The sequence below is a fragment of the Ranitomeya variabilis genome, chromosome 1 (assembly GCF_051348905.1).
Source record: "Ranitomeya variabilis isolate aRanVar5 chromosome 1, aRanVar5.hap1, whole genome shotgun sequence".
In the NCBI taxonomy this organism is placed as follows: domain Eukaryota; kingdom Metazoa; phylum Chordata; class Amphibia; order Anura; family Dendrobatidae; genus Ranitomeya; species Ranitomeya variabilis.
In genome coordinates, this window is record NC_135232.1 from 1,019,773,639 (window position 1) to 1,019,796,327 (window position 22,689).

General features: G+C 40.1%; 1 protein-coding gene across 11 annotated transcripts in view; it reads left to right on the forward strand.

Annotated features, from left to right (window-relative positions):
* Positions 1-22,689, forward strand: part of TENM3 (teneurin transmembrane protein 3) — a 1,770,339-nt gene that overhangs the window by 1,444,491 nt on the left and 303,159 nt on the right. For all 11 annotated transcript variants that reach the window (XM_077279546.1, XM_077279548.1, XM_077279545.1 and 8 more), the window contains one exon: positions 14,347-14,532. In XM_077279546.1, the coding sequence (XP_077135661.1) occupies positions 14,347-14,532 (186 nt within the window). The remainder of the gene's footprint in view (positions 1-14,346; positions 14,533-22,689) is intronic.

A 22,689-nucleotide genomic window follows, 5' to 3' on the forward strand; every position in this document is an offset into this window, starting at 1 on the left:
AAATGGGTTCTGGGACAGGCAACCTAACAGTACAGTTATGAGTCATCAAATTAGAGAGATAATGGGCCAGGATGGAACAGGGAACGTGAGAAGAAGAGAGTGAGGAGGCAAGCTAAGAAGTTAAGTGACGGCCACAGTGGCAAACTAATTCCCCAAAGGGAAAAGAGGACACAGAACCACTGATTGAGGAGAGGACCCTTACTTCCTGGACTTTAGTTCTTTGTTGGGTTGCGGTGAAGGCATATGAACTGGGAGGCAGAAACAAGTAAGCCTGGAAGAGGTAGAGAGACCGTGTGTAAAGATGCTCCATGTTGTGAAGGAATCATTTTCTATATATTGTACATAATCCTCAACAATGTTGATTTTCAGCAAGCGATGGTTATTGTTTAGTTGGTGACCTTCCTCATTGAACTTTACACTATTGATCCTGACCAGCTAAAGTCACCAGCATCATGCGTGCCGGGGCAAGAAGATGAGTACCCACTGTTACAACCCCATGCCATGTTATACCCCCATACAATTAAACACTCAGCTTGGCTGAACATTCCTGTGTTCTGAGCCAGATAATGTTTATTTCCCCAGCAAACAAAAGGAGATGGTTGTTGAATTCCAATTAACCGTTATGTCTCCCAATATAATCTGTTGGGACAGTCGAGGGGCCCCCCATACACATTAGATATGAGGCTGAAATCATCAGGTTCAACTGACTTTTATCTAATGTGTATGGAGGCATTTCCAGATGAAAACACACAAAAGTTTGGCATTCATTCATGCGATGCAGGGCTTCAGGGGACATAGCTGTGCACCCAATGAGCGGTGAGCCGTCAGCTGTCAAAAAAGTATAGAGAGCTTTACTGAGACTGGCTGGTCATACCTCATTACCGGAGAAAATTATTCTTATATAATTATGATAGCTAGCCGGTGACTGAATAACTACTGGTAAGTGTGTATTCCAATGTTAAGGTAATATTCAGCTGCCCTAAGTTAGATTACTCCTTTTCTTTTCAGCGCATAGAGACTATGATGAAAGTTGGCCACTACTGCTCCACCGGCTAAGACTACTAAAATCCCTGGAACATGAAATGTTCTCATTAAACTTGTAATGAATAAGAACCGGACATTATACTACCCCAATATTAATCATCTTACACTACAAATATTGTTTGCATGCTCCCTAGGCCGAGCAGTCTCTGAAAGTAAACATGTCTGGTCTCTTCCCTGTGTTGAACTGACGTTTTATGGGCGCATTTATTGAGACAAGTAATGCCGCCTTAAAACAGATTGTATATTTTCTTTTTAAGCATAACCTTTGAGGAGCACATAATCTTAAAAGCAGGAGGTGACCTTCAGACATCTGTAATCATGATGTAATAAATCTAAGCATAGCGAATTGGTTTGTTCTAGTGCTGCAGGGAAAGAAAATCTTTCCCTTGCAGTGTTTAGGTTGGAGATCAACACAGCTTTCCTCTATCTTCATAAGCAGTCATTTCATTAATTAGACCTTCAATTCCACTTGAATTAAATTAGTTCTAATTAATAAGTTCATTACAAAGATTGACGCATTCAGTTCAAAGCTTGTGTGCTAAAAGCTGATAAACACCTTCACCCTAATGAAAAATTGATTAGATGGAACAAAAAAGGTAGTGGTGAAATAAACCCCTCTCTCCCACCGTCAAGTTGATATTCTGGAGCTTTGAAGTTAATCAAACCATCTCCGGTCTCTTAATAAGAAACTGAACCTACTGTAGAAAGAAATGATTTTTGGAAAAAACGGAGGTGTCGGAGGTTTCTTTTATATAAGGATAGAATTTCTTTGTGTTATCCTTTTATCTCTCTGCTCCTTCTAATCTGATTTGGTTTTGGTAAGAGAAATTTATTGTCACACAACAGTGGATTTATTAGTGCAAGGCTGTATTCGGTGCTAGTTATTCTAGGTAATCCTCTGGTAGCCATAAATTGCAGTGGTGTAGCAGGTGCAACAATAAATATTGGTTCCCCTAGTTTTGGTGGGTCCATTAATTGGTCATATGGGGCTACAGTGACTTGTTACCGAAAATAAAGTTTTATATTGTATTTAGAGCTTTGTCAAAACCCCAAACTGTACATTTCAACCCAAAAGTTTCACACTGCTCTTCTCACATTAAATGCATCAGAAAGGATGCAAACACAGACACATTGAGTAATCTGTTCTTCAATACACGTTAAACATGACTGTTAAACTGCACAAAGGAAAGAAAAATAGTGTATATCTACATGCCTCACAAAATGTATAAGATGTAGTGGTGAATGTATATAAGTATAAACATCTGGACAAGTCGGTAAAACAACGTGTAAAACCTACAAAGGAAGAACACTGACCAAAAGTCCATGAATCAATCCATTTTAAAGAATAAATACTTTATTAGGGAACAAAGGGGTTGTGGATGCACAAAAGGAGAGGGCGCAACCAACTGTGTAGGTAAAATAGATAAAAACATCAATATACTGTATAGAAGGGGAGATATATACCTACCCTGCAAACAACTGTATATTCAATGGTTCAGGAACCATATGTAATAAAGAGCTGATGGACAGTGAAATATAGGTAGCTATATGCTATATAATGTCTATATGTATATAAACCCATAAATATATCAAATAGATCTGCAGGGTACATACACTGCACTGTTGCCAAATGAATTGCGTCCATTCCTTGAATGTAGTAGATGTCACTCTTCTTGCGGAGCTGCTTAATGATAGTGTATGTATCTTGCAGATCTTTGTATATCTATGTTTGTACATGACTATTACAGGCACCAATGATTTATTCCTGAACAGTTGCTGGTAATGATAGCATTGTTCTTATAGTATCCAGACTTGCAGCTTCATACATATACAGTATATATTCCTATTATATGTAATTTCACATTGTTGACGGTAATGACGGCCTTTTTATTTTCAGACCTAGACAGCATTTGACCACAGTATCTCTACACTTCACTGTCTATGTCTTGTTCTGTTTGATATGATTATGTGTTATATATATATATACTAGATGGTGGCCCGATTCTATCGCATTGGGTATTCTAGAACATGTATAGTAGTATATAGCACAGCCCACGCAGTATATAGCACAGCCCACGTAGTATATAATGCAGGCCACGTAGTATATAACACAGGTCACGTAGTATATAGTACAGGCCATGTAGTATATAGCACAGCTACATAGTATATTGAATAGCCACGTAGTATATAGCACAGCCACGTAGTATATAGCATAATGACGTAGTATATAACACAGCCCACGTAGTATATAACACAGGCCACGTAGTATATAGCACAGCCAAGTAGTATATTGCCCAGCCACGTAGTATATTGCATAGCCACGTAGTATATAGCACAGCCAGGTAGTGTATAGCATAGCGACATAGTATATAGCACAGCCACGTAGTATATAACACAGCCCACATAGTATAAAGCACAGAGACGTAGTATATAACACAGCCCACGCAGTATATAGCACAGCCTATGTAGTATATAACACAGCCCACGTAGTATATAACACAGCCCACGTAGTATATAGCACAGCGACGTAGTATATAACACAGCCGATGCAGTATATAACACAGCCCACATAGTATATAGCAATGTGGGTACCATATTCCTGTTAAAAAAATAATTAAAATAAAAAATAGTTATATACTCACCTTCCGGCGGCCCCCGGATCCAGCCCAGGTGTTTATCGATGCTCCTCACGAAGCTCCAGTCCCAAGAATGCATTGCGGCAATAACACATGATGATGTAGCGGTCTCGCGAGACCGCTACGTCATCAACTCGCGAGAACCGCAATGCATTCTTGGGACCGGAGCGTCGCGAGGAGCGGGAAAGGCGCCGGAAGGTGAGAATATAATGATTTTTTATTTTTTTAAATTATTTTTAGCATTAGATCTTTTTAGTATTGATGCTGCATAGGCAGCATCAATACTAAAAAGTTGGTCACACAGGGTTAATAGCAGCGTTAACAGACTGCGTTACACCTCGTTATGCTGCGGTGTAACACAGTCTGTTTAACGGACTGCTAAACTGGGGAGTAGGGAGGGGGCACTGACTGGAGGGGAGTAGGGAAGGTGAATTCGTGGTCGGACTGTGCCCGTCACTGATTGGTCGTGGCCGGCCGCGACCAATCAGTGACGTGGGATTTCCGTTACAGACAGACAAACAGACGGAAGTGACCTTTAGACAATTATATATATAAATATATATACTGTATATATACATAAACGTTATACAGTATATAGCTATCTGTGTATGTCTTTCTCTATCTGATCCACACACTTGGGTGTGCACCTCCTCTTCTTTTGTGCATCCACCACTCACCACCTTGCTCCCAAATGTATTTATTCATTAAAATTGATTGATTTAATGGCTTTTTGGTTGTTTTTCTTTCTTTATATGTTTTGCATGACCAATAAACTAAATTATAAGTTGGTAAATAAGATTGGCGCTACCATTACCTGATATTGAGTATTCTTCCATGGAATCAATTCTTCCATCAACATCAGATATTTTCTATTCAAAATTGCAAAACACAGTGAGAATGACAGTTTGCTTATTGCTAATTAGACAAAAAAAAAATCACGTTCCGTAGTGTCAAAACTGGTCATATTTAATCAGATCTAAAGGGTCATTCACAATCCCCGATCATTGCTGTGATTCAGTAGCTTTTGGGCAATCCTAACAATAATTGGCCTGTGTGTATGAAGATTTATAATAGCTAAAATTCTCTCTTTACTGTTGATCAGTCACACAACTATTGTTTTTTGCTATTGGTTCTTTCAGCCTCATTTAATTATATAATGGAATATATAGGCTCCGATTCATCTTTGCTTTTGCTTCTGTTTTTTGTCTGGTTTTATGTGTGTCCCCTTTTTTTGTTTGAACCCGATTCGTTATTCTACTTAAGCCTTTTCTAAAGTCTATTTTATAAGCACTCGCTGTTTTTTTGGTTGTTTTTTTTTGCTTGGTGAGCAGATTCTAGCAATTCCAGATGTTTTAGCCATATTTCTCAATTGCGACTTTTTAAAAAGTCACAAAATTTGACGCATCTCCACCCTAGTATTTTCCTAATGCATTTCTGAGTGCGCCAGAATCTTGGGTCAAGTTTTGCTGTTTTTTTTTGTGTGTGAAAGGTTGCAAAAATTGTGCCAATACAGGAAGAAAGCCCAATTTATTTAATTTGCACCCAATTCATGAACCACATGGGTCATTTTGATTAATGTGATGGCAAAAATGGCAACTAATATCACAAGACAATAAACGAGAGTGACTTACAAATGCAAATGATGAATCGGGATCATGGTGTGTATCCATTTCCATGTTTTCTAGCTTTATGGATGGAAGTTCCATCTAATTAGAAAAGGCAAATCTTCAATGAAATTGTATTCCTTTTTTTCTGTCGCAGTGGTAGGCTCACAAGTTATATGTACAACCTTTCCATTTTGTATATTTGGTAATTCCTGTCTATGAAATCTCTCACCTTAGCTGTCTCCTTGCTCCGAATACATCAGAGACCATGTTGAAATATAGTAATCCCGAGGAAGGTTAATCCTCTACAGACCACAAGCTCTGCCAAGCAGGACACTGTCTTTTATCAAGATGCTTGTCAGAATGTTATCACATTGTCCTTATGTATCTTGTACATGGCTCTCTTACATTTGTGCAGGTACCTTCAATATCTTGTCACCCTGGAGCTCACAGCATAAATTAATGGTGACGGAACAGTGACAGAAATGGGTTGACGGATGGAGATAAGATTACTTTAGATAGGTAAAAAATATAATGATGCAAATTTGACTCCATCTCCGCTTTAATTAGCCCGTTCTTATTGGATCGGTATTGTTGTGAAATAGTTGAAAGATCCCATATCATGCAAATATGAATGTGAGGGAAAAACAGCAGCGTCTGGTTCACCTTATTATCAACTACAGCTGATAACAATGACACGGAATGAGATAATGGAGCAAAATGTAGATATCCCAATTTGCTCAGGTGCTATGGAGAGCGCATTATCATCGAAATCTATTTGCAGAACACGTTTCCCATTGTAGCAACATCTGCGCCCATCGTCTAATGTTAATAGATAGAGGTTAATTGCTGATGAGTTGCTAGGATTCTGTGAAGTACACCAAATGGAATGGGACTAAATTGACCTATTACTGGTATTTGTCATCATTTCCATATTAAATCTATCACCCTATATAATTGTTAAAGGGAACCTGTCACATCCTGAAACACTGTTTACCTGAATTTATAGGGTTGATCTACAATTTACTTGGATTAGAACCTGTTTAACGGCTTACTAAACCACCAATTCGCGGCTTACTATAGTCTTCCTGCATCCACTTGCTTCTACCCATCAGAGTGGCGCAGGGAGCTATTACAGTGATGGCTCCTTATGCAGCTGTAACCACTCCCCACCACATTAATTGACAGTCTGCCCTGCAATGTGCATTTTACACCTGATCCCCCTGGCGCCCAGTCCAACGTCCCTCGCCCCTTTGGGAAGCGACACTATGATGGACAGCACACTATAATCATACCATGTACCTGGCATAACTGGACATAGCGATGTTTGAAAAAGACCCAGGCTGGGTCGAAACGTAACCTATCACTTATCCATTGCTCTATCCACCATCGCTTGTTTTGGATATTCAATGGTGCGGTGAATGATGACTCTATATTAAAATTAAATTAAAATTGAACACTATTGCAATCCTCCGAGAGTGCGGCTGATTATCTTATACTCACTGTGTCGTGAGCAATGATTGTAAGGTTTCGCTCACACTCACGTATAACACGGCCGAGTACTATTTCATGTTTTTTTCAGATATCACTGTGCCCAATATTATGCTGACTGGGGATGAGAAAACTATGGCTGCCTCTGCGAGTGCATTTTATAATCGGATCATGTGTACATACAAGTCTCTGGATGTCATCTGAATGCAGTCCCATTACCACTGACACAGACAATGAAGAAGATGGAGAAATTAAATACTCCTTCGCCACACCTGTGATACCATTCTCCCATCAAATTACACTCGGACAGAATTCGGTCCGAGTAACATTAGCATAATCGGCCCAATTCTCTCGCATGAGTGAACTGACAGCAGTGTGGGCGAGCCCTAACAGCTCCTTGCACTGCTCCAATGGCTGGAAGTGAGAAGCTGTAGGGAGAATGTTCCCATTCCCTGATGATGCCATAGATGTGGCGAAACATGTCGGGGATCTAGGAGTGTTTGCTCATGTTTTATTCACCTCTGATCCAGCTAGATTCTAATAACAATAGCTTGACATTCTGGACTATCTTCCTTATTATATTTACTATATAACTTGTGTTTCTATATATACATGATTAATGTACCTAGCAGTAGATGGAGGAGATATTGTTTTGATCATATATCTTTGACTCATAGAAAAATATTTTTAAAATTTTACTAGTAAAATGTTAAGTTTTATTCTTCCTTTTAGTGAAAGACTTTTTTTTGCTATTGGGGCTTTTTTCATCTTTTTAGTATTACATTTATAATGTACTAGCTGAAGAGCCCGGCGTTGCCTGGGCATAGTAAATATCTGTGGTTAGTTATAGCACCTCACTTCTCTTATTTTCCCATCACGCCTCTCATTTTCCCCCTCACATCTCTCATTTTCTCCCTTACACCTCTCATTTTCCCCCTCACTCCTCTTATTTTCCCCCTCACTCCTCTCATTCCCCCTCACTCCTCTCATTCCCCCCTAACACTTGTCATTTCACCTCACATCTGTCATTTTCCAATCACTCCACTATTTCCCCTCACTCCTCTCATTTTGCACTCACACCTTTTCATTTTCACCTCACACCCCTCATTTTCACCTCACACCTCTCATTTTCCCCTCAGTATATACATGTTTGTCATCTCCCTTATATATAGTATACACCTGTATGTCATCTCCTGTATATAGTATATACCTGTATGTCATCTCCCCTGTAAATAGTATATACCTGCTGTATGTCATCTCCTCCTATATATTGTATGTGCGTATGTGTCATCTCCTCCTGTATATAGTATATACCTGTATGTCATCTTTTCTGTATATACTATATACCTGTATGTCATCTCCTCCTATATATAGTATATACCTGTATGTCATCTCCTGTATATAGTATATACCGGTATGTCATCTCCCCTGTATATAGTATATACCTGCTGTATGTCATCTCCTCTATATACCTATGTGTCATCTCCTCTTTTATATAGTATATATCTGTATGTCATCTCCTCCTGTGTATAGTATATACGTGTGTCATCTCCTCTTGTATATAGTATATACCTGTGTGTCATCTGCTCCTGTATATAGTATATACCTGTGTGTCATCTGCTCCTGTATATAGTATATATCTGTGTGTCATCTCCTCCTGTATTAGACCTCGTTCACACGTTATTTGCTCAGTATATTTACCTCAGTATTTGTAAGCTAAATTGGCAGCCTGATAAATCCCCAGCCTACAGGAAGCCCTCCCCCCTGGCAGTATATATTAGCTCACACATACACATAATAGACAGGTCATGTGACTGACAGCTGCCGTATTTCTTATATGGTACATTTGTTGCTCTTGTAGTTTGTCTGCTTATTAATCAGATTTTTATTTTTGAAGGATAATACCAGACTTGTGTGTGTTTTAGGGCGAGTTTCATGTGTCAAGTTGTGTTTGTTGAGTTGCGTGTGGCGACATGCATGTAGCGACTTTTGTGAGATGAGTTTTGTGTCGCGACATGCGTGTAGCAACTTTTTGTGTGTCGAGTTGCATGTGACAAGTTAGTGTGGCAAGTTGTGTGCAGCAAGTTTTGCGCATGGGGAGTTTTGCGCGTGGCGAGTTTTATGTGTGGTGCATTTTGAGTATGTGCAAGTTTTGTGTGAGGCAACTTTTGCTTGTGTTGCAACTTTTGTGCATGTGGCAATTTTTCCGCGTGTGCAAGTTTTGCATGTGGCGAGTTTTCCATGAGGTGAGTTTTGCACGTGTGGCGAGTTTTGCGTGAGACTAGTTTTGCATGTGGCGAGTTTTGCGCGTGGCGAGTTTTGAGCGGCGACTTTTGTGTTTCGACTTTTATGTGGCGAGGTTGGTGTATGTGTGGTGAAATGTGTGCTGAGGGTGATATGTGTTCAAGCATGTGGTAGTGCGTGGCGCATTATGTGTGTGTGTTCATATCCCCATGTGTGGTGAGTATCCCATGTCGGGGCCCCACCTTAGCAACTGTACGGTATATACTCTTTGGCGCCATCGCTCTCACTCTTTAAGTCCCCCTTGTTCACATCTGGCAGCTATCAATTTGCCTCAAACACTTTTCCTTTCACTTTTTCCCCATTATGTAGATAGGGGCAAAATTTGGTGAATTGGAACATGCGGGGTTAAAATTTTGCCTCACAACATAGCCTATGAGGCTCTCAGGGTCCAGACGTGTGACTGTGCAAAATTTTGTGGCTGTAGCTGCGACGGTGCAGATGCCAATCCCAGACATACACACACACACACACACACATTCAGCTTTATATATTAGATATACCTGTAAGTCATCTCCCCTGTTTATAGTATATACCTGTATGTCATCTCCCCTGTATATAGTATATACCTGTATGTCATCTCCTCCTGTATATAATATATAGCTGCATGTCATCTCCTCCTGTATGTAGTATATACCTGTATGTCATCTCCCCTGTATATAGTATATACCTGTATGTCATCTCTTCCTGCATATAGTATATACCTGTATGTCATCTCCTCCTGGCTGTCAATTTGCCTCCAACACTTTTCCTTTCACTTTTTCCCCATTATGTAGATGGGGCAAAATTGTTTGGTGAATTGGAACACGCGGGGTTAAAATTTTGCTTCACAACATAGCCTATGACGCTCTCGGGGTCCAGACGTGTGACTGTGCAAAATTTTGTGGCTGTAGCTGCGACGGTGCAGATGCCAATCCCGGACATACACACACACATTCAGCTTTATATATTAGATTCTACCTTCCCAGTCTAAGTATATGTCACAGAATTTTTTGATTTGGAAATTTCTTAAGCTGACCTCTATGACATTCTTAAAATGAAATGGTTTTCCAGGCCAAAAGGTCTTCTTACTTGGAGGATGGATTCTCTTAAAATAACAAAATAAATCTTCCTCACCTGTTATCCTCCATAATCTGCACCTGCATCAGAACTGATGCCCACATGATTCAACCAGTTACTGGATTGCTGCGTTTTGAAATAAGTTGTAGTGGTCAGGTAATTTAGACTGCTCATCATTAAAACATTCAATGACATGGTGTTCAAGTCACCTGCCGACTGCACGTTATCACAAGCCGCAGTGGTCCATTGGCTAGTTGAACAATCATCTTTGCTTCCTATGCCAGCACAGACCAATGAGCCATGTACCTTGGATCCTGGAGGATGACAGCAGTTGACTGTGATTTATTATGAGCAAAGTCAACAGCCATGGATTAGTAAATGGGGCACAAAAAAGCGCTCATAAGGTAAATGTATTTTAGCAATAAAAAATAAGTGAATTATAAATGCTCACCTTTGATCGTTGTGCAAGAATAGGCACAACGCCATGTTTAATAGCGGTGCGTGGGGCACTGCCTCGTGTCCCTTATCCTGTGAGTCTGTTGGCTAAAGTGCTGCGCAGAACAGTGGATTTAATATATCTTTCAATGAAGAAAGTAGAGTCATCCAAGGGCGCACACTTCTTAACCAGAGGGGTAATGTTTTATTTTTAAAGGTCTAACACAACGCGTTTCAGAGCTATGTGCTACTGTTTCAAATGACAAGACTGTCATGTCCTTTCTTAGTACTGTGTCTTCCCAGCAGAGCAGCAGTTGGCACTGATTGTGCAGGGGATGACAGTTTCTTGTGCAGTCGGACGTCCAGAACTGTTCTGTAGAGAAAAAAATAAAAGATGATGCTGCGCTAAACTTGTGCTGCAGTCCTTTACCTAAATGGGGTCCTCAAGGTTGGACCACCATGATAGTTAAATAATGGCATATTTTAACAATATGACATTAAACAGGTATTCCCATCTCCAAAACCCTATCCCAATATGTCGTAGGTGTAATAATACTAATATTAGCAAATGCCTCCAATTAGAAATGTAGTATAGTTTTTCTGATTCGCTATGTCTCTTTCCGCATTTGCAGGTATTGCAGGATATTAGGTAACCATGGATACCTAAGGTCCTGCAAAGCCTGCACATGAGGAAAAAGACATAGCAAATCAGAAAAACTATACTACATTTCTAATTGGAGGTATATGCTAATATTAGTATTATTACACTTACAATATATTGAGATAGGGTCTTGGAGATGGGAATACCTCTTTAAGTTATTAGACAGGAAAACCCCCTTTAAAAGTAAATAAATTGCAGGTCCCTCGGCTTTTTGTGTTTGTGACCTAGGGCTAATCTGAACAAGTGATGTTTCGTAAAGGATTTCCCAGTCTTTCAGGCCACCGTTGTGTCATACAGCTGTAAATCATTAGACATCCTCTATGACTTTCCCTACAGTAGACATGTAATTGTCCAATGATCATTGAACATTGGTCCAATTATATTTTTTCCTAGACCACAGGAATAATTGCATAAAAATGTGCAAAATATCTCACCTTGAGTAGTGTAGATCTAATGAGGGGAAAGTCTGTATGTGATGATTTTAATAAAATATTTTCAAAGTCTGCTCTGATAAATCTCCAAGGAGATTTTCTTCCTCCGGACAGCACCAGTGACACAATGGCTATCCCTTGAGATTGGAAAAACTGTTTTCATCTGTAGCAAAGGCAGTCATTATTTATATATGCTTTTAACATCAAAGGCTGTTGTGAATTGTGATTCGCTAACAAAGTAGTGAGATAGCATAAAAACAAAGGCATTGTTATCCAGAGTAAAAGCCAAGAAATGGGGGCTCTTGTGCGGTGATGTACAGAATGTATTAAAGAAACCCCAGAACACAACGACCGCAGATGATGTTGTAGATGGCTGGGCGTGAAAATCATTACCTCTACAACAGAATAGTTGTAGACAGAATGACCACCATAAAACTATTAGTTCATGAAGTCCACGTCATTTCTCTTAGTGTTAGCCTGAAAACAGATATATGTAAAGTACACTCCGGCTATAGGCTGTGGGTCTGCTGAGTCCTGGCCCAAACTCTGCTGCCTGATGCTTACCTGTAAGACTGTTGAGTTCGGGGCAGGAGAACCACTGATTGACTGGACATTGTGGTTCACAGACCATTTTTCATGAATATGTGAAGTCTGCATTAAGCCCCCCATACACCTTAGATATCTGTCAGCAGAACGATGGTTTGGCTGATCAATCACCTGGCAGATAGATTACACGACTCTCCCACACACAGGAACGTTTGTTCTGCTGAGCGTTCCTGTGTTCTATGTGAGAGAGCCACTGCCTGAAATCTCTAGAAAGGATTGGCCGTCTAAAATCGGATATGCTAGATTCTTATCTTCCTCCGATATTATCTGCAATTACCGCAATTCAAAGAATAATGACATTAATTCTTATAAAACAATCGTTAAAAGCCCCCATACACATTAGACGTTTGGCCGAACCTATCAATATCGTCAGGTTCAGTAGACGTTAGTCTGACGTGTTTGGGGATTTTAGTGATTATTTATTAGTCATTAAAGGGGTACTCCGGGGAGATAATAAATTATCCTAATGCTCATACCTTCATAGACTATTAGGATAATATGAATAGTGCTGTTTTCCATCCTCACAGTAGCTGTATTTCTGTGATGCTGGAGCTGCTCCTCACTGCTCCCCCTCCGTGCTGGAAAGTTATGCCACACATGACCTGCTTCTGACTGCTAGCAGCAACCAGTCTTCTGATACCATCTTCTTATATTCAGTCCAATATCTGCTCCCGCCTCCTACATGTTCCCAAAGTTGTATATACTCACAGTCCTCTCTACCTAAATTAACAAAGTCCATAAGTCAGTCAGTAAGTATACAGTGCCTCACATGCTTCTTGCAGGAAATCAGATGAATTTGTTGCAACCACTTTAACGTGATTAAACAATGGTGACCTGTCGAAGGAAAGGCATCAATGTACAAGAGAACTCCTTTAAGTCTTTCACACTCCAAAAATATTACTATTGTATTTGCATTAACCGATGAGCCGGTGCTGAGAAATCAAGCGTTAATGCAAATTGTCCTGGAAGTGCATTGGGGTTGCTCTATTGCACTTCCAGGCTAATTTGCGTTGTGGCTTTAAAGCTTGATTTCTTAGTAATTGCACATTGGGTTACCACAAGAAAAGTATGACTTTTCTTCTTGTACTAGGACCTATTCACCCATACTACTAGGTTCAGTAGTAAAATCATCTTGACAGGTTCTCTAGCATTTAGTATACCGTTTTCACTCTCATTATTTATTCTTATAATTTATTTTTTTAATTGTTGACATTCATATAATACACCGGAGGGATCGGATTGGCCATTCTTTCCCCCGTATTGCATTAATTGAAGTGTGCAATGATTGGAATGATTGTCAGGAAAAGCATCCTGCATGCTATTTATACAGATGCTATCACCTGGGTACCACAGGAGCTTGTGCCGCTACACTGCAGATCAGTATTATTGCAGCACAGCTCATCATATGTCATGCTTAATGAGCAGTTGTACAAGGTTCTCTCTGTATATATTATTTAAAGTGACTCTTGTGTGACCAGGGCTCGAAGCCCGTGTGAGCAAAAGGTTAATCTTTACTTACCAGTTTATTACACAGTAATGATGTGGAGGTCTCGTCCATTCATCTTGGTAGGTGACAGGATCTACCCATGAGCTGTAATTATATAAGCATGGCTTTTGTAAGCTTTAACTTTGTGAGTCTGTTATTGCAATAAATTAGATGAAGTCACGATCCTTATTAAAGTCTTGGGTAAAGGCTTACCTGCAAAACAAATCAATTCAAAGGTGCAGGTCCACATGGAGCCAATTGAAGTCAATGAACACAGGGCTGTGGTATGAATAATAGGCCATTTCAATGTTGCCGTATCCCTCTTGGACCTGTAGCACACGGCTTTGTATTAGCTACTGATGCCTTTTATCGCAGTTCTTTACCCATCAATACAACATGTACAAAGCATTGTTAACCTAGTGGAATCAAACATGCTTGTTAAAAGACCATTCTACAAGTGGCCTGCCCTCTGTATAATGTGTTCTTCATCCTCCCTGGTTCTCACATCTTCACTGCTCTTGTTGTTTAGCGTATAATAGATCAAGCCTTCGCGGATTTCTATCAACTTTTTCACCTTCTTTTCATTCTGTAGAAATCTGTCCAGTTGACTGCGGCTCACATGGCGTTTGCATGGGTGGATCGTGCCGATGTGAGGATGGATGGACAGGGCCTTCCTGCAATCAAAGAGCTTGCCACCCTCGCTGCTTGGAGCATGGCACGTGCAAAGATGGAAAGTGTGAATGTAACCAAGGCTGGAATGGAGAACACTGCACAATTGGTAAGTTCTGGGAATGCTTGGGGCCATTTCATGTCCATCCTACTTGGCTCATTACATAGTATGGCATTATTCGTTGTTAGTGCAATAGCCTGATAATTTTATGTACAGCTTATAATACCTCCCTTACATCCTTGCTGACAACCTATCCCCTATTCTGCTGAGATAAAATAGCAAAGTTATTGACCCCTATTATTTAGAAATCAGGTAGACGTAAACGTGACACTTCTACATTTCATAGGTTTCGTGCCAGGAGATTATAATCTGTATTTTCAAATGAAGGTTTTAGTGTCCTATTTCTTAAAGCATCCAGAAAGATTTACCCTAGATGAACTTGGCATGTGGTGTTAGGTTAGTTAGCCTAGGGGTCCTCTTTGATAAAATGCATCTAATCATAGCTACGGATAAACCATAGTACTGCCTGGAATACACAATAGAAGCAAAGTTGACATTTGGCAAGGGTTTACATTGCATATAATAAAGTGTATATACTATTTTAAGACTTGCTAAGTTATGCCAGTTACTCAGTACATTTTGGTTCCTTAAATGGGTATTCTCAAGTTTTTAAATTACTTTAATTAGTTAGACAGATTGAAAAAAGCAAGTTTGCAATTTACTTCTTTTTTCTGCTGTCTTTCTCCTGCAATTCGGCTGATATCCATGGAGCTTGGCCACCAGACTCTGGCTAATGGTGCACAGTAGTTACATTGTTGGAGAGGAGTTAACTCTTAACATACCAGTCAGCTCTCTCCATTAATTTCTATGCAGCAGTTAACTGAAGATATGCAGTTATAAATCACCAGGCCCGCAGCTTTCAGAGCAGGTCTGCTTATTACGGTTCTATGTTCTCTCTGCTTTGAGTTATGTTCTTGTTCAAGTGCCCTGTTATGTCTATGTGTAAATACAGTGATAGTAGTGTGCACTCCAGAGCAAACCACTGAGGGCTGAATGTGTTCTAGCAGAACTTGTGCTGACCTTTATAGTTCTGCTAATGCTACAATTCTACTATTCACCAGAGCTGTCACTCAAGAAGGAGAGCCCGCCTTGCTAGAAACCAGGAAGTTAGGAAACGAAGTACTGCATTGCTGTAGCCATTGCTCTTGGCTGCTCCAGACAACTTGAGACTATCCGTTTAAAACATTAAGAAAACTCCAGAGACCAAATAATAAGTGTTGTTGAAGGCCTACGTCAAAACGTTTGATAGGAGCCATGTCATTTTTGTAAGATTAAAGGTGCTATTCCCAATGTTGTAAGTTAACCCTTATCCATAGGATAATGTATAACATACTGACCTCTGGGGTTCCAACTGCTGGACCCACAGCAATCCCAAAAATGTGGCTTTAGATCCATGTATCCGGGTTCTGTGTAGTCCCAGGGGCTTGATCCCCAACAATAAATAACTTATCCCCCATCTTGTGGATTGAGTTTTATAATTATTTTGTAATCCTTTAAGGAATAAAATAATATATTTTATTGTAATAATAAACTTATTTGATTGATGTAATTTTTCAATTTTACCTTTTGGTGGAATCAAGAGAAAATATTAAGGAAACCTTCAATTTTCTTCTAATTCTCCTAATAGGAGGGTCACTGACACAAAATGCATATTTAAAATATGTCCCCCTTTTCACTACAGTCCAGGCATTTTTATATAGGTGCAGGTTAGCATAGGTGGGGTTATAACTACAGTTTGTGCTGTTGGCTCTATTCTTTGGTATTATTCTTTGTAATTATTTTTTATTGCTTTGGCATTGGTTTATTCATCTTTATATACATTATGCTCTCCAATAAAGTCATAAGAGACGTTTTGGAGACCTCATTTCTTATGTGAATACATCCTTCTGATGGCGCTGTGGAGCTGTTTTGACTCTGCTGAAACCAGTATCTCCTACAGCTGCCTTGGCAATCATATGTTGACCAAAATACTAAGCTGAGTTGCCATTTCCTGAACCATATACAACATTGAGTGTCAATCTGGAAGACTGTCTCTATTGGGAGTCCGGCAGTCACTAACAGTTGGCTCGTCCCTTCTGCAGATGTACAATTTTAATGCCGGTGCATTTTTTACTATAAGTTTTAGATACATTTTTGCAGAGTAAAATGTAGAAACATGGGGCATTTTACTGCTTCAGTCGTACTCATGGAGGTAATTTCTGTATAATAAATGATCCCCAAGGTCACATGATAATTTATAGCAAAAGGTTTATCAGCCCACCACTTCTGCACAACTCTTCTTTTACTCTGACAGGAAAAAACATGTAGTTTCACATCCAAAGAGGTTGTAGATAAAAATTAAGCTTTGATTCAAGATGATCCATTTACAGAACTCAACGCATTTCGGTCCTTACGTCAGTGCTTAATAATTTCCTTTATTTACCCACTCTATGCACGGAAATGTTATGCTAGTCTGTTGACCCAGCTATTCCAAAACAGCTTAAAATACATCTGATATTATCACATACATCATTTAACAAAGAATGAAGAGTCATAACTTATGGCAGCAAATTACAATTGTGGACCAAAATGGTCTTGGTTCCGTCACTGTCTTGATAATGCCTGCCGAGACCATACTTCGCAGTCAAGTGTTTTTCTGCATTGTTCTAAATACAACTTTATTCTTGGAATTTTGGATTCCCCTACGCGCGTTCCTCCATTTTTTGGCTTCCCGCATTGTCTAGGTGTTGCTGACGTCTGTGAGCAGAGCTATTGTCACTGCCTAGGGGAGCACAGCCGCTTGAGTTTTCTCAGTCTAATGCTCCTCGTTGGTTCCAGTGTTTGTCATTTACTTTCCTAAATGTAAAACATTATAGTTGATGTGACTTTGTATTTTGTCCACACTTTGCTCATCTGTCATGAATCACAGTCACAGTCACAGATCTCTGTTGATGGTGCCTTAGGTGAAATTGGGGCTTGCCTACAGCACTATTAACTCTCATTTTACACCCACTGCCTCCTAGATTACGTGTGCCGAGCATTGGTAGATGACAAATAATAACACCACGCTGTAAAAATGGAAAAGAACAGCGGCAAAAGCAGGAAGACGCTGAGGCTGCTCATTTCTTAGCAGATTGTTGGCTTAGGAAAGTTAACAAAGAAGTAACATTCTGCAACATTTCAGATACGAGGTCACACTGGATGTATTGATCTTGTAGATTAAGGCTATGTTCTCATGCAGAATTTCAGCAGCATGTTTTTCAGCAGCTAAAACCTGCTCTCCTGGCAGTAAAAAAAGCTTCATTTCTGCAGCGGTTTTTAGCTCCGTCTTTTCCCACCGATTTCACGTGTGATTTGTCCACAGTACATGTTTAATGAAATTTGTTTTGGACAACAAAAACGCAGCAAATAATGCAGCGATGCCTGCCGTCTGTGTTTTTTGGCAGCATTTTTGCCAAATTCCATGGGTGAAAAAAGTGCTGCAAAAAACCTGCAAAAACACGCAAAGAATAGACATGCTGCAGTTCTAAAATTCAATCTGAAAAAAACAACAAGTGTGTTCACGAGACTTCTGAAATCTCATCGCTTTTGCTTGTTTTGCATGAGGCAGCTTCTTTTTTGCAGAAAAAAAGCTGTATGTGAACATACGGTAACCTAAAATAGAAATAAGCCTACAATGCTGACCGTATGAGTAGGAGGTGACGGTGGGGGTGTAGACACCCATTCAGTGGAGCCCGTTGGGGTTTACTTCCAAACCCACTGCAAAACTGGATTCAGACATATGTGCCGACGCTGCCATAGACTATCATGGTGCTGGCAGAAGGCACGTGTACTCTGCCGTGCATCATTTTTGCGAGTGTATGCCTACTGGAGGCAGACATGTAATCTGTCGGCAACATTATAGTCTAAGGCCCCGTCAGCGAATATGCCCAAATTCTGTTTTGCGGGGGTCAGAGATATGCCCCGATGGGGCCAACGAATGGGCGCCTGAACGCAAAACTGAACACACCCTTACCTGATGATGACTGCTCCGTGAAGCATGATTGGACCTTTAAGATGGGTTCTCACATTGCAGATTTGCTGTGGATTTTTCCACTGTGTAGTGGCAATTTATGTGTAGATTTTCCTCTAATCAGGTGTGGAAAAGATAGAGAAGAAAAATTCTCCATCCTTTCCATTCTGTCAGTCTGTGAAAATAGGACTACACTCAGATGTCATCTGAGTGCAGTCCGAAGTTTTTCACTGATCCATTGATTTGCATTGCCGAGTGCGATCCGAATACCTGATGCAAATAAAGCATTCAACTACTGAATATGTGCATGGCCCCAATAATATTGGTCCAGGTGCGATCCAATGTTTTGTCAGATCACATTTATACTGAAAATACGGTTGTCTGCACCTGCCCTTACACTGTAGTACCATTAAAGTGACATATTTTCTATGTCTAGAGACTTTACCTGAATATGTAAAAAATAAGTTATTAAAGTTTAGCACAGAATTATTTCTGTTTATTTATTTAATTGCAAAATTTCAGGCATGCAACTTAATAGTTAATATAGCAGCCAAAAGATAAGATTTGTGATTTCTTATTCATGCCTTGGGGGGCAGAAATAAAAGGCAGGTGAGATGCGACTTCTCTGCATTCTCCAGATTTTGCTACACATATGGGATTTATCCTAATTTCCATTTGACACAATGTTTGCCGTGAGTTCTGCGGATCGCCATATGTCAGGGGATATGGAGAAGCAGCTTTATCAGGAATCCCGCAGCAGAACATATAGTGGAACTTTAGTCATCGCTGATGTGATGATTTGTAATGTATAGATGTAGCAGAGCTGACATTATCTATGAACTCTCTTTAGTGTTTGTATATTCACTTTTAGTTTCAATCCTAAATGTATCTAATTCTTACTATAAAGGGTTATTACCATCTGGGACTTTATGGCATATCCACAGAATCAGCTGTTGCTGTCCGATAAGTGCAGGCCCCACTACCTGACAATGGAGCCCTTTATTGCTTCCCCAAAAATGGAGAGATGATTGCGATCATCATGTGAATATGCCTTAAAAGTTTCAGGTAGAACAATCCCTTTAATTTTGAATCCAGTTGATTACTATTGGCCATATTATCATAGTGAACAAGCTATCTGTTGGCACATTAGATATACATCCATTAAAGGAAAAAATGTCATCAGGCTTTTGCTATGTAATTTGAAAGAAGCATGATATAGTGGCTGTGACCCTGATTCCAGTGACGTATCACTTACTGGACTGTGTATTTCTGTTTCAGTAAAATCAGTGTTTTATCAGTAGGAGTTTATCACTACATGACTAGGTGTCTGGTGCCTCCTAGTCTTCTGCTCTGTGTAACTCCACCCCCAGCCCTGATTGGCGGTATACAGTGCAAACAGAAAGCAGCCAATCAGTGTTGTAGGCAGGGTTAACAAGGCTCAGCATTTAGGTCACAGCTCGATCTGCAGCAGAGAAAACAGGGATTGCATCAAAATGACAAGTGCCACATTGCTGCAATCAGGGTCCCAGCCCCTATACCAAGCTACTCTCAGATTATATAGCAAAACAGATTCCCTTTAATGACAATGTTTGTTTTTTGTACCTTATTTAGTTAATAATAAATGTGATCACTTTTTCCACACACGTCTCTTCTGAGTATTACTTTTACTATCTTTTTAGTGTATACCCTGTGTTATGATATATTACCCCCATGGTTGTTGATTATGAATGATAGAAAATGGAGGTTTTCATTACTGTGACTGCATATCGCACTAACAGGAGGGATTTGTGTCCCATTTTCTAATAACATCTGGCTTTGAAATGCTCTTGGGTCTTTTTTATTGAGCTACATTGATTTCCATGTATATTTTATCATTGAAATGGAAACTTGGCCTAGGGGATACTGTAATCCCCCTCCAATACAAAGCACCAGCTATTTGTCACATAGTGTGACTCGTCCGTATGCTGGGAGGAGATCATTAGTGAATAGTAAGATGTTGCTTCTATATAGGTCCATGCACCCCCTATACCACAAGCCCATCTCCCCGGTGGCCACACATCTGAAAAAGAAACGCGCGCAGCACAATACGAATGTGACAATTCACAGCATTTTCTGACTGCATTTATGCTAAAATCTCTATAGTTGTGAATGAAATATGATCTCTTGGTTGGGATCAGCACTACTGTTAATAATCGTGATGCTCATATCACCATACGTTACAGGAGATCTGTTAGCTCTCCTGACTTGTCTAAGTAGGTAAATACTTGCGTTTAGTTCTTAGAACTTGTTTTAAGTTCTTCCGTTATTCCTCCTGGAAATGTATACGAAATCCTGAAAATGAGTATTACCACCTTCCTTGCTGATAGTGTGTGGACCTTGACAGTGTCTGTTGGGGCAGCACCAGGGACAAGGATAATCGGGACATCCAGTTGTCAATATATCTATACATATCCAGGATAAAAAAATGGAGGAATAGTAAATTGCTGAATTTTAAGAAAAGTTGTTTACTGAAGAACGCCAGTATTTACTATCATGGACATGTCTGGTGAGTAGATGAGCGAGTCCCTCAAACGTCGATTCTGGACAGTTCACTCAAATTTGGCTGTGAAATTCAGATGCGATTTGGTCTGTATAAATTTGGTCTGAATCGAACCTAGCTCAAGTGCCATAAAGGCACAAAAAGTAGTTTAAAGAAAAAAGGAAACTTTATACTCACCCTTCCTTACGTGTTCTTATGTCTCCACCACCAACTGTATATAGGGAAAATGGTGTGCACTCAGGTCAGGGACAATGAGGTGCTGGTAAACTGACCATGTGGTCAAGTCAATATTAGAGAAAATTACCGCACACTCAATACTGGTATGATGCAAAAAGGTATATGCCAATTTTATTCAAGGAAAAAACAAAAATGATAGTTGCCACATTGATTAAGGTAGAGCAAGAACCCGACGTTTCGACCCTCCCGGGTCTTATTCATGGGGTTACTCTAATCCTTTGATATAAATGCATAAAGGTGGCAGTAGTAGGGGATGAACAAGCGATCCCTGTTTTATAGAGCATAACCTTATAGTGAGGCCAGTAAGGGCTGCTGTCCCAGGTAAATGAAACCTATTTAAGGAGGGCCGTAATGTTCATAGTAGGCCTGAGAGAGGTCTTGTATGGACCTGAGAGAGGTCTTGTATGGAGTCAGCGGCGCATCCCGCGCCTTGCTGCTCTGTCCTAGACGCAAGCCTCCGTCTAGGACAGCGCAGCAAGGCGCGGTATGCGCCGCTGACTCCATACAAGACCTCTCTCAGGCCTACTATGAACATTACGGCCCTCCTTAAATAGGTTTCATTTACCTGGGACAGCAGCCCTTACTGGCCTCACTATAAGGTTATGCTCTATAAAACAGGGATCGCTTGCTCATCCCCTACTACTGCCACCTTTATGCATTTATATCAAAGGATTAGAGTAACCCCATGAATAAGACCCGGGAGGGTCGAAACGTCGGGTTCTTGCTCTACCTTAATCAATGTGGCAACTATCATTTTTGTTTTTTCCTTGAATAAAATTGGCATATACCTTTTTGCATCATACCAGTATTGAGTGTGCGGTAATTTTCTCTATTATTGACTCCTCCACCAACTGCTCAGTCCTTGCTGGTAATGTCCTAAGGGCTCGTGCAGATGAACAACTTTCTTGGATGAATGCTATCCTAGGTTTTCACGAATGGCACTCGTACCTATGAAATTCTATAGGGCTATACACATGTGTGATTTTTCCTCAGACTGAGTGGTGTGCAAAAACACATTGGAGACATGTTCAATTTTAATCCAAGGGTTCGGACCTAAATTGTCGATGCAAGACTATGAGTCCATAAAAAAAAGCAGACCGCACTTAGATAACATTTGATTTTCACTGACTGATGGAAAGGACAAGGTGGAGGAATGTTTTTTTCCACCTATGAGAAAAAGCGATGCCACCCTGGTCAAACTCTGATCAAAGTTAGATCAGAATGATCAGACCATTCTTCTGTTGTGGAGAAATCGGTGGTGTGCACGAGCCCGTAGACCAGTGTTCCCCAAATCTGGTCCTCAAGAGCCACCAACAGGTCATGTTTTCAGGATTTCCTTAGTATTGCCCAGGTGAAGGACTTGTTGCCTGTACAGGTTCTGCAATTATTACCTGTGTAATACTAAGGAAATCCTGAAAACATGACCTGTTGGTGGCTC